Source organism: Toxorhynchites rutilus, chromosome 3, assembly GCF_029784135.1.
Source record: "Toxorhynchites rutilus septentrionalis strain SRP chromosome 3, ASM2978413v1, whole genome shotgun sequence".
NCBI classification, from domain to species: Eukaryota; Metazoa; Arthropoda; class Insecta; order Diptera; family Culicidae; genus Toxorhynchites; species Toxorhynchites rutilus.
The window spans coordinates 121,992,643-122,006,850 of NC_073746.1; the positions used below are offsets into that span (position 1 = coordinate 121,992,643).

General features: G+C 35.4%; 1 protein-coding gene across 2 annotated transcripts in view; it reads left to right on the top strand.

The window, feature by feature from the left end:
• Positions 1–14,208, top strand: part of LOC129779968 (protein spire) — a 434,695-nt gene that overhangs the window by 175,135 nt on the left and 245,352 nt on the right. For both annotated transcript variants that reach the window (XM_055787780.1, XM_055787781.1), the window contains exon 3: positions 7,039–7,156. In XM_055787780.1, coding sequence (XP_055643755.1) covers positions 7,039–7,156 — 118 coding nt within the window. The remainder of the gene's footprint in view (positions 1–7,038; positions 7,157–14,208) is intronic.

Genomic DNA, 14,208 nt, shown 5'->3' on the forward strand with positions numbered 1-14,208 from the left:
TCATTTTCATGCGATGCCCTGTGTCAAATGAAGGTAGATCCGATTTGTTTCTCTCACATGCTGTGGATGTGTTCGAAGCATGCAGTTTCACGACCAATGATTCGTATAGTCCCATCCGTTTTTTTTCCTGTCCTTTTTTCTTTCATAGTAGATTTTTCCTGTCTCTTGAGATTACAATTTCAGGAGGAAAAGACTTACGTATTTGGCAACGATTTCGATGATTGCTTTCCAAAAATGTTGCCTTATCCTTATCCTGTTGAATTCGTAAATGATCATTCTTTTCTTAGATATGAGAAAATTCACGCAATATTGTCTGCCCACCGCTATGATGTTCTCTGTGATCTCATTGGCGATTTTTTTTCTGTTTATTTTATTAGGCTCAGCTGTAACAGAGCCGAGATTATTCGCGATAATTTTGTTGTAACTTAAACAGTAGCCATTTTTGACGTAAGAGTTCTCCTATCTTATCCATACACATTTTCCTATAAAGGGCCTAGTTGGGTAAGGAAGTAAAAAGTGCTCCCAAACCAAATCACCAGCTATATGGAAAATATTATATAGGGTACCAAATAAGGAATTTTGACTATTATTAGAATCTATGGTGAGAAATGTACTTTTTCGATTTTGTTTTGCACGCCATTCTCAATAGATTCGAGATAATTTGAAAAACATACTGAAAGTGCATCTTACTATGGTGTATTGTGAAATGTTTTTAGAAAAAAATTTCATTAACAATATAAGTACTAAAAAAATATTGAAATATGGAAATTGGGAGGATTTAGAGATTCACTACTACTCTAGTTCTTATTTAAATCTGTTCCTACGCTTTTTCTTGTTATCAGCAATTCCAAATGAAATCGTCCTAAAAATGCAGATTTTAAAAACTTGTATTTTTAATTCCAATGAAAGTGTGTATTCCGTTTGGGTTGGCGGAAATATGAGTTTTCCACAGCAATTGGGAATTTTTTGACTCAAGCGTAACTATTGAAGAGGGCGTATCGATTTGAGTAAGAGAAATCTTTGATAATTTATATCTCAAAAACTATGAGTCGTACCGAAATAGTGTCTTGGAAAGAGTTATAGAGTATTGATGGTTGAATATGAAAAAAATGTACACTGAGAAAACAAATTTGTATTCTTTTTTTTATTTACAAAATAAAAATGCAATATCCAAAATACATATTTTTTAATTTTTTTTTAAATTTTTTCATACAAAATAGAAGTCATGTAGAAAATTAAAAAAATGGACCCAAGATGGTAATACTATTTTTAACGAACTTTGTGGAACATCGAATTTTTAGGAATTTTCGAAACTTCGAGTTTTTGTATGTTAGCAGTCATTTTTAATCACAAATTATGAATTCTGATGTGATTCAAAACAAAAAAGGTTATTATCAATCTCCTTCTAAATGTAGCCATTCTCGAAATATTTAAAAAAATATTTCTAATTTATTGTTTTTTTTATAGTAAATAATACCTTTTAATATGTTTGTCGTGTTATACCGTCATGTTCATGAAATTTTATGAATTTGCTTATAATTTCCAACAACTTTTCCAAATACATCATTATGGTTCATTTTTTGACTCAAATGTAACTTTTGAAAAGGTAGTATCGATTTTAGAAAGAGAAATCTTTGATAATTTATATCTCAAAAACTATGAATCGTACCGGAATAGTGTCTTAGAAAGAGTTATAGAGTATTGTTGGCTTAATTTGAAAAAAATATACACTGAGAAGAAAAATTAGCACTCTTTTTTTTATTTACAAAAAAAAATTAATTTACGATATCAAAAAATATGAATTTTTTTCTATTTTTTTCAATGTTTTCATATAAAATAGAAGTCATGTAGAAAATTTAAAAAATGGGTCCAAAATGGTAAAACTATTTTTGACGAAATTTGTGGAACACCGAATTTTTAGGAATTTTCGAAACTTCGAATTTTTGTATGTTAGCAATCATTTTTAGCTACAAATTATGAATCCTGATGTGATTTAAAACAAAAAATGTTATTATCAATTTCCTTCTAAATGTGGCCATTCTCGAGTTATTTAAAAAAATATTTGTAATTTATTGTCTTTTTAATAATAAATAGGCCCTTTAAATATGTTTGTCGTGTTATTCCATCATGTTCATGAGATTTTATGAATTCGCTTATAATTTCCAACAACTTTCCCAAATACATCGTTACGGTAAAGACTTATGTTTAGGAGTTACGAGTTACGAGGAGTTACTCTATAACTCTTTCTAAGACACTATTTCGGTACGACTCATAGTTTTTGAGATATAAATTATCAAAGATTTCTCTTACTCAAATCTATTCGCCTTTTTCAAAAGTTACGCTTGAGTCAAACAATTCCCAATTGCTGTCGAAAACTCATATTTCCTCATTCGAATCAAAAAAACTCATGTTTTGTCATTTGTCGATTACATTTGGAATTGCTGTTATTTGTGATTTTTTTAAGAATTGTAACAGTGTTGCGCGGTACAAAAAAAATATTTCCAAATATCAATTTTATTTTCAAATGAGAGCTGTCTGTCTGTCTGTCTGATTCTTATGGACTCGGAAACTACTGAACTAATCGACATGAAAATTGATATGTAGGGGTTTTTGGGGTCGGGGTAGGTTCTTATGATACTTCGAGATTCTTCCCCCCTCTCTAAGGGGGGGGGGTGTCTGCCATACAAATGAAACACAAATCTCTGCATTACTCGAGAATTAATCAAGCAAATGAAACCAAATTAGTCGTATGGAGGTTTTAGGTCGCAGTAAATGTTTCTATGGTGGTTAGACATCGCACCTCCCTCTCTAAGTAGGGGCTGCCATACAAATGAAACATAGATTTCTGCATTACTCGAGAATTAATCTAGCAAATTAAACCAAATTAGTCATATGGAGGTTTTAGGGTGCGTTGAATTAAAATTCAAATTACTTTTACACTTTTCAAAATACAGAGCAAGGGTCAAGTCAAATTTGTTATTTCTTTTAAAAATTATCATCTGGTTGTGGCTGCGACAGCAAAGGCAGTACTTATTGCGCAGCTTCCGCTTTTCTCCCTCGCATAGAATGATGCACGATGATAAGCTTCGATTGTTTTCGCAATGGTATTGATTTATTCAAAATGTGCCACACAGAATAGATCGATCATAACGATTTTCGATCTTTGTTTAGATAGTGATTCGTATTTTTTCAATCATTCAATAGTTCGGTTCGATGAAATTATGAATTTCTTTATTGTGGTGGATGCGTAGAATTGGAAATATTTGCAACCGATAATTGCAAATAACTCTGCAACCTTTCAGAAAGGATCCATTAATATGCGATCGAAATCTTTCATAATTTTGTTTATTATATTTTTTCCTTAACTCGATATTTAGCTTAACTCCGTTCGAATGGTTCACCTTCAATCGGAGCGATATGCTCACTGTCAACCGAATGATAATCTCGTGGAAGAAACAGCTGGTATGCGAGAGATTTCAGGGAAAAATGTATTTTTTTAATGTCTTCCCACATCACAAACAACTGTCTTCTCATGTAAATATATTGAACAAAAATAAAAATAAAATCGTAACGCAATGTTTCTACCATGTTTTATAAATCACAAATACAAAAGCCTCCATATACTTTTATAAGTCATTACAGTAAACCAATTTTTTTCAAAATAAGGACATAATTTTCGAGAATAAATGGAATGAATACAGTTTTTAAATATTTTTAAACTATTTCTGAAATAAACTGCAATAAATTTGATATGTAAGAATGTAATAAACTTTTTAAACTTTCTTCCCAAAAGGTAGCAGACAGTGTTTCCACATTTAAATCTGCACCGGAGGGGTCTAAAATCTTTCTCATCTGTACTTTTTTTCCAAAAATCTGTACCATCGAAAATATTCGTTTTAGAGAGAAAAATGAATTAAAAATTAAAAAAATACTCATTTATTTACTACAAATACTACATTTACATTTGCAAGTCATTCGTGTGTTTTATGATGCTTATACATAGTTTTTTTGAATCCAGATTGCATAGTATCATTTTTTAAAATTTTCGAGCTGCCACCACGATGTTTGACCGAATCTTTTGATCTCAAAATAGCGTTCATCGCGTTCAAGGCGAGCGAACCGTCAATTCTTTTTAGACATCCAATTTTTGTCCACCAACCCAGCACATCCACATGCATGCAATTTTATCTTTAGGCTAAAGTACTAATTCTCCACATCTTTTTTTTTTTTTTACTCGATGATTATCCACATCGATCCACCAGATGGGATCCACATCTTGTATATTCCCATTGTAGAATCCTGGAAACGCTTCTAGCACAACGTTATTGCTAGTCAAATTGGAAAAGTTTCTGGGATTTAACGTAAACTTGACCGTCGAATTATCAAAATCGAATCTTTATCTCATTTCTTTGATCAGCTCTACGAAAAAACTGCGACAAATATCCTTTGAAATGATCTGCCCTTCGCTGTCCACTGTTCTGATAATTTCTTCTGCTGCTATTTCAACCTAACATTCTTGTCACTTTTCAAGTGATTTTCATATTTAATAGCATTGGACATTTAAACAACGTAAGATTCTTCGCAGATATTAGTGAGAATCTATATATATAAAAATGGAGTGATGTCTGTCTGTCTGTCTGATTCTTATAGACTCGGAAACTACTGAACCGATCGACATGAAAATTGGTATGTAGGGGTTTTTGGGGCCGGGGAAGGTTTTCGTGATATTTTGAGACCCCTCCCCCCTCTCTAAGGGGGGGCTGCCATACAAATGAAACACAATTTTCTGCATTACTCGGAAATTAACCAAGCAAACGAAACCAAAGTTGGCATGTAAAAGTTTTAGGGTGCAATAAATGTTTCTATGATGGTTAGACAGTCCTTCCCCCACTCAAAGGGGGGGCTGTCATACAAATGAAACACAAATTTCTGCATTACTCGAGAATTAATCAAGCAAATGAAACCAAATTTGGCATGTGGAGGTTTTAGGATGCAATAATTGTTTCTATGGTGATAAGATACTCCTTCCCCTTCTCTTAGAGGGGGCTGCCATACAAATGAAACACAATTTTTTGCATTACTCGGAAATTAATCAATCAAACGAAACCAAAGTTGGCATGTGAAAGTTTTAGGGTGCAATAAATGTTTCTATGATGGTTAGACAGTCCTTCCCCCACTCAAAGGGTGGGGCTGCCGTACAAATGAAACACAAATTTTTGCATTACCCGAGAATTAATCAAGCAAATTAAACCAAATTAGGCATATGGAAACTTTAGGGTGCAATGAATGTTTCTATGGTGGTTAGATACCCCTCCCCCCTCTCTTAGGGGTGGCTGCCATACAAATAAATCACAAATTTCTGCATTACTCGAGAATTAATCAAGTAAATGGGCGGGACGAAGTTTGCCGGGTTAGCTAGTGATCAAATAAAAATCTTTCAGCTCTTCATGTAGTATCGGGAATTCGGGTTTTTCAGCCTGAATCTGTACTTTTTGACGAAAATCTGTACTCTGTACCGTACAAAAGCTGTACCAAAAATAACAAAAAAAATCTGTACCAATCCAGATAAATCTGTACGTGTGGCAACACTGGTAGTACTTAGCTGAGATTCCTATGCCGGATAACACGCTTTGAATGTATTCTGGAGTGGCAAGCTCTAGAATACGCGTTACCACAGTGCAAGTCGGAAGAAATTTCTTTGTCGAAAAATTCCCCGGCCAGAACGGGAATCGAACCCGAACCCCCGGCATGATAGTGTGGGACGCTAACCACTCGGCCACGGGAGCACTGCTTATTTCATCTAACTTCTTTGAAAAAATCTTATTCAAATTGAACTAGAAAAGCGTTACCCATATCCCGATGACGGAACGATGAACGTGTCATAGAAGCTTTAAAATTTCCAGTTCGTTCGCATTTAACACTGTGCTTTGAAATCGAGAGATTATTATACCCAATAAGATGAAAACGGATGGATCATAAATTGCAATATTCCCTTTTCCAAATTGTCCGTGAAACGAACTCTGCTATTCACCGTGGTATATGAAAATGGTCTCCTCTCTCTCTGATTCACCGTGGTATATGAAAATGGTCTCCTACTTCCTCCTTTTTTTTTGATAACGGAGACTAAATTCTTTCGATTCATTCTTCTCCGAGGTGAATATTGTGCGTGATACATTTGTTGCTCACTATTGATAGCAAGGATAGGTAAGCCCATAAATGCACAGATGGGAACGCTTCCATTTTTCGTCCTTTACGGATAAGGGAATCGTAATTTATACTCTATCAAAAAAATCTTAGAAAGTTCTCATTTCGATTGGTATGCAAGTTCGTTTGAAGATAAATATTAGAAATATAGTAAAAATATATTAAAGTTAAAACTATTTTACAAAAACATAACCTGACTCAGCACACTTATTGATAGACCTACATCAAAAAAGCTCCACAGATGTAGAATTGGAAAAAAAGAAATTATAAAATTTATAAAGAACCACTTCATTGGGACACTTCAAGATTGTATTATTTTTCAAAACGAATATGTGTCCCACTTTATTTACTTTATTTTAAAGAATTTTGGAAAATTTCGTCGGAAAAGAAAGCAGATAAGTTTTATACAGAAACCAAAAGCATAAATTTCCTGGAAAATTCTAGAATGCTTGATTTAGAGATGTTTGTTTTTCTATTTGTCTTAAGCTATTCTTTAGCGTTTATTTATTGATGTCTAAATATTTTCCTCATCCCAAAATCTGATATTTTTAGGAAATTATTTCTTTTTGAACAAATGCTTATCTTATCTATTACCAGGAAATTTGACAAACATGACATTTTTTTGGAATATTTCCTTCCGTTTACTGGACGGTCAATGAATTAATGGGATTCTAATGAATGTCTATTGATTAAATGTCATCCTGGTAGATGGAATTCGAATAAATTTTATAAAGACGCATACTGCCTCAAATTCATATTAGCCATAATTTTGCAGTAATTTTGAAAATCGAACAGCCACGCTAACAATTCGCTTTCTGTTTCCTCTCCTTCCAGATTCTCCTGAAGCTCGGTATTGTCGTCTATACAGCACTTGACTACAACCTACCCTCGAACGAGGACTGTCCAATGTCCCACGAGTTGGAGGAGCTGATCGAGTATATGACAGCCGAAGGTAAGCCGACATGCATGACCCAATTATATCTGTGTATCATCATCATAGATTGGTGTTTGTTGTTTCTACTACACAATGGATCGCGGAGAAGATAGCTCAGGCGGTTCCCAGGCGATCATTCGGCTAAGGAAATTACCCCCAATGGGTGACAGCGATGACATGGGAATCTTGGCGGGTTGACGATGATGAAGATGGTGATGAGGCATTGAGCGCACAAAGCGCAGAAGCTTTGTTGTTGCATTGCGCCGCCAGAAGCGTGGGCTGAGATAATTGGACATTACAATTCAATCTCAACAGTTCATCAGACGAACTGAATGAGCGTTGCTATGTTTGCACAGAAAGAAGACACACCCAGCGCGGGGGGAGGCCTAACTTACTTTTGATTGCTTCTTTGTAGATGCTATCCGCGCTCTCCATGGCATGAATCTAAATGTCAGGTTCATGACCACCGATTGGCGGAATGAAATGCTCACGTACTGAATTGATTCAGATGATACGGTCGGGCCTTTGATGCAGGCAAAGATAAAGTTGATGGACGGGCATGATTCGCACTCTCCCCGTGCAATGCAGAACAACAAGATTGGGCGCCTACCTATAAAGATAAGAAGACGTTTGTGCACGATTTAAATTAGTTTATTAATTCAATACAGCTCTCATTCGCGAGGAAATTACCGTAATTCATTCATTCAAATTTCCGGTCGGTTTCCATTTCGGGGAAGAACACTTTTGTAAATTTGTTCATCAGCGCCAATTACCCACAGCAGGTGGTAAAATTCTCACGAAGGCAATCGGAATAAATCGAATTATAATAGTTTACCTTGCACGGTGTGCACTTTTGATCTTCCGATCGAGTCGACTTCCAACGAATGAACTTTTAAGTGTTCAATTCAGCCACAGCTTAGGCGCCATTGTTGGTTTTGGCGAACGGCTGCACCCCGAACCACCGCATAGTACCTACGGCGGTAAATTCTTGTGAGTCCAATCCAGCAATCGAGATAAAAATTTATGGACTCGCCATCGCGTTAGTATACCTGTTCCACAGTTATTACTTGATTGACAGTGGGTGCCCTATAGGTGTGAAGGTGAAAAACAGAAGCTGAGCTGCTGCAGGCGGCCAGCTTATTTAATTTAGTTCTCATGTTATTTGATTATGTTCGAACGGGGTTCTCCATTGTGGACCGTTACCAGAAGACAGCCATAAGTTGAAGGTCACCCCGGTGTGGTGCTGGTTTGAATTTACATGAGCGGGTTTCGTCGATGTATGCGCTATGCTCGCGATCACCTGCAGAGAAACAACACATGGTGGTTGGTGGTGCATAATGTATGAGAGAGAGGAAGGACGACAGGCATGTTCACGCCTCCTACCAATCGTGGCCACATATATCTGCGAAAATCTCTTGACTAATAGCAATCATAAAGCTGTCAACTACCGTTTCTGCCGTTTAATGCCTGCCAGTAGTCACGATTTTGGCCGCACACCGTAACGCTTGTATTATGCACTCAATTGCATCCCGGACCAAGCCAAGGGCAATGTTTTGCCCCAAAGAACACGAACCTTCTGCCGCGGTATCTGATTCCGGAAATCTACAGTAAGCATTCATTGGATGTCATAAATTGTGCTGTTGCTGCTTTTGTCCCCTTGTTAGGTTTATCAACTCGAGAGGAACTTTCTCGCGGGGGGTTCATCTCAATAGCCATAAAAAAATGGTTGTGAGTGTTGTGAGTTCAATGGCCAGTGATCTCCGCCGGATGAGTGAACTTGAAAGCTGAGAATGTTTCTCCCACGCAGCTCAAATCAGACGTTATCTGCGCTGCCTTGCTGTTATCAGAGATTACAAATCTGTTCGGCCTAGGCCAGTCGCAACCTAGCTGCGGCCTCAGCTGGATGTTGTACTACTACTGGCTGTTCTATTTGTGTTTGAATGTCAGTCATTATAGCGAAAAACCAACTCAGAGATAGATTCATTAATCCCACTCAGATGCTGGTGGGTTGTTCACAGTGAAACCAAATAGAACACTGTAGAAGGCCTTAAAACTTGCAGATTGGTATAAATGACATTTTATATTATCAAACCAGCTTAGGTCATTTCAGAACTATAGATTCTGTGAAAGCTAGCATTGCTACGAAGTACTGTGACAAACCAGAAATCAATGTGTTTTCATAGAATACGATAACTGAGAGATCCTTGGATTCAGTAAAAACCGTTTCACAATTCACAAACATTTTAGGAAGTAGACCATCGATGGCCCTTTACATAATCAATCAAAACTAACGGACTCATGGATTTTGAATCATTTCAAATTTTGCTTTAGTTTTGTTCAAACCTTGTATTTTTTTATATAGTTAATTTAGGACCTATATTATGTATCATCATGAATATAGGACCGTCTGCAAATTAATTTTTTGACAAATTTCATGATTATTTTTTTAAATTTATTCATTTATTTCTTTCAACATCTTGAATGTTAGAAAACAATTCCACAGACTGATCTTAACCTAATAACCCTTAATCCTATTTTTAAATACATTTTTAGACATGTCAAATTCAAACACTGCACAAACACTATTGAACAAACGAAGACAAACATCCAACGGGTTATTGAGACCATAAGAGGTTTTATGTCGTCTAATGAACAGTAAGTCACGCTCACGAAGTTGACGGGAAGGTGCATAAAACGAAACACTGGACAACAATGATGGACAGTCGATGTTTCCCGAAATCAAATCAAAGACAAAAACCCGTTGTAGATTGGATCGTCTGGAGGCAAGCGTTTCGAGAGCGATAAGTCTACAGTGGCCTTCATAATCGGGCATGTTCGTTGGGTCAGACCACGGTAATGAGCGAAGGGCGTAACGAATGAAGCTGCGTTGCACTCTCTCCATTCGGATTGTTTGGGTTGTGTGAAATGGAGCCCACACACTTACCGCGTATCCCAAGATACTACGAACTAATGAGCAGTATAGTGTCTTCATGAGTGGCCCCAGCACGCTACCCTGTGGCACACCGGATGTGATTGGGAACACACGAGAATTCGTGTTATTGGGCATAGAAATCTCAACTAAGTACTACTGATAAAAATGACTCATGTAATACTTATGCTGAGAAGGCAAAAGTTCCACTGAGAGCGTTGGTGTCATCAAAGAAGAAAATATTCTTCTCCATTTATTCCTTGATGTATTTTTTTTTTATTCTATAAATATTCATTTTTCTACGTATCTTTCTTTCATTCTTTTCTATTTATTTCTTTTCTATATGCAGCCATTTCATGCCAAACCGATATAGTGGTTCTCAGATTTTCGTGAAAAGTGGTAGTTTTGTTCTTTATCGCAAAACATTAGACCCTTATTTTTTTATTTTTTTAGTAGGGTGACCATTTCCGCTTTAGGGTTGTCCGAAAAATCAACTTTTTCCTCTTTTTTCATTATAACTTTTGAACTACTAGACCGATTTAGATGGTCGATATATCAAATTAAAGCCAATCACCTGGTCTTTTTGAAAAAAAAAACACTATACCTGCAGAAAATTCGAATTCTGCTTTCGTTATTATCGATTGTATTCGTTTTTTATTGTTTTCATAGTCTCGGAACCAAAGGCGCTATATTTTTTTATATTTTTTCTGAAAGGATTTTTCACATAACATATGTCGAAACCAGAGAGGCGTTTTTCTTCGTCTTTGAGTTATGATTTTTCAAAATAACTTTTTTTTCAAAAATGACTTTGTTCAAAAATTCATTACCTTTGAACTACTGGACCGATTCAGATGATCGATATATCAAATTAAAGTCAATTAGCTAGTCTTTGTTGAAAAAATGACACAATGGCATGACCAATTAATCGAATTCTAGTCGCATAGAAATATTGAACGAAGACTGAAAACATGTTAACTTTAAAAAATCATAACTTAAAAACGAAAAATAACACATCTCTGATTTTTGGATATGTTATGTAAAAAAAACCCCAGCTTTCAAGAAAAAATATAAAAAAATATAGCATCCTTGGTCCTGAAATATAAAAAACTAAAACAATTAATAATTACGTTATCAAAATCCTTTTTTTTTCGCAAGTCTAATATTTTTCAAAAAAAAACTATCTAATTGGCTTTAATTTTATGTGTCGATCATCTGAATCGGTCTAGTAGATGAAAAGTTATGAATTTTTGTGTTGGAAAAAAGAGGAAAAAATTGATTTTTCGAACCACCGGTTAAATTTGTAAAATCATAACTTAAAAACGAAGAGAAACGCCTCTCTGGTTTCGACATATGTTATGTGAAAAATCCTCAGCTTTCCAGAAAAAATATTTTAAAAAATATAGCGCCTTTGGTCCCGAGACTATGAAAACAATAAAAAACGAATACAATCAGTAATAACGGGAGCAGAATTCAAATGCAGGTATAGTATTTTTTTAAAAAAGACGAGGTGAATGGCTTTAATTTGATGTATCGATTATCTGAATCGGTCTAGTAGTTCAAAAGTTTTTTTTTTGAAAAAAAGTCATTTTTGGAAGGAGGAAAAAGTTGAATTTTAGGAAAACACTAAACTGGAAATGATTTTTTTTTATCCCATTTATTTATTTAAGGCTCATTAGTATTTTAGCTGTAACAGAGCCGAATTTTAATCGTGTACATGTCACATGGTTATCATATCTATAATTAGCACATTACACAGTTGCCATTCGCCAGTATTCCTTCTATACCATTACATATGGTGGTACATTCACACAGTAGCCATTTAGGCGTAAGGGTATTCTTTCTGTTCTTCCATTATCCAGTTGGACCACCGGACAGCGGAGACAGTTGTTTGATCATTGTTGAGTTATTTATAGAACAGTAGCCCGATGTGTCTGGCAGAGCAGAGCAGTTGTATGGATGAATCGATCTTATTTCGACCGTGGATCGATCTCCATCGTTGATGATTGTTGCGTGGACGTAGCTATTCTGTAACAACACAAAGATGGTCAATGAGGGCCCTGAGTTTTGAACTCACGATCGATCGCTTACTAAGCGAACGCGCAACCAATGTGGCTACGGAGACCCCCAAAATGGAAATGATCACCCTACTGAAAAAATAAAAGAAATACGGTTTCTTTTTAATATTTTTAATCTTTTTAATTCAAATCTGTAAACCATGGCTACCCTAACAAAGAGAGCTAAGCTATTCTGATTTTCCAGCTCTTAGCTACATTCTCTTAAGCACATTCAAGGACGTTCTGCTTAAAAAGCAATAAATTACATAGAATGTCATCTTGATGTTTATTTGCTTTAAATTAGCAGCAGGCGTTACAAAGCCACATTATATATTTATAGTTTTTTTTCTTTATTTTCTCTATTCTTCCTTTAAAACACATCCTTGATATTTATGATTCTCTGTAATCCATTTCTTCCTTTTTTATATTAGTTTTTCACTTTTGTTTCTCTATCCCTGTACTTTCCAACACTTCCTATAATTTTTTGGTAGACCTTTTTTGTATACATAATTTGAAAAAGTTGTTTAGCAGCCATGATCAATGGAGGGTGCTTGAATTTATTTTTTTGCATCAATATTTTATTCACGTTTTGGGAAGTTTTGGTGAGTCGATTGTTTAGTGGAATTGCATGTTCAACATACTCGGATTCACAATACACAAGAGGTAGAACAGAAATATCAACGCCGAAACCTATGCTCTGTATATGGTGGATCCCGAAGGGTCCCAACCATAATGAGCTGTTGCAATCGGATCAGATTGTTTCCGACCTTTCTCTAGACAATTATTAGTTCGGCCTGAGCAAGCATATATTAACAAGATTCAGAATATCAGCTCAGATACGAGGCCGTGATATTCCATCATGCCAATGCTCGACAACATATTGACATATCGATTGGTAATTATTTAGAAAAGGGCAAATGGGTAGTATTGTCTTACTTACGAGACAAGATATATGAAATTAACTTGATTTGTTACTAATTTAAGAAGAGGAATTTCAGTGCCAATGACAATATTTCAATGAACCGATAATCATTGCGCAAAAATCATTGGAATCGGTCTGGTTCTAATTTCTCTTGGTAACTGATCGGTTTCAAAGTGGTTGCTTGTCTTTTATCAGCGCGCGGATTCCCCATATCACAGGTAATCGGAACAAAATACGGCTTTATTAAAACCTGGAGCTCTTCAAAAATGCAACTGATCCGCCCGCGAGCAGAGCAACAACTGCATCCGATCATTTTCGATAGTGAAGATGCACTGTTCATAACCTAGCAAAAGCGCTCGGCCACGATGATACACAATGGATAGTTGTAATTAGGGTTTCGCTAGCGTAAAAAATATTTCCACTGGTGGCTGATACCTATGTCTGTGTTTGAGGAGGGTCTAAAAAATTCAGTTTAAAGTAAATTTCAATCTTTTTACAATTGAAAAATGATTATGTTTGGTACGTTAAACAACTCTTTAAAGTGTTGATTAATGGATTGATTGATATAAGAATAAACGAAATCCATTCGCAACAAATTGAGTTGTTAATCTTCCAAAATTACCCCTCTGCTAGGCTAAGCCGAATGAACGTGAATGTTTAAAATCTTTGTAATGATGAAGAAGATGAAGACGACTATTGCAAAACTATTGGCTGAACCTGAAAAAGCTTCTATCTTACATTGTCATTTCATGTATCACTTTTTTAAAAGGTTACGATTTCGCAAAGTATTGAAATTTCAACCATTTAAAAAAAGTCATGCCCCCATTTTGGTTCACACTGCTACGCGTTCAATTTTATGAAATTGAAACAGTATTCTCATAAAAAAATATCCAAAGGTGTTTTGAGCTATATTTTTCTTGATAAAGAAAACATCAATATCTGAGCAAGTTTTTTAACATCGTATTCAGACGAACCAGCCTACGGCTGAAAGTCTCTTAAATAAAGACAAAAAAAACAGTGTATTCAAAATGTTATTTTTCCTAGAAGGTTTATTGACTATCCAACTCGGTTATATACAGACTTGATTATAAAGGGTGTGTCACATCAAATTGCATCACAGAAAAAACGCTGTAGAAATTTAATTTTTAGGAATTATATCTTCAGC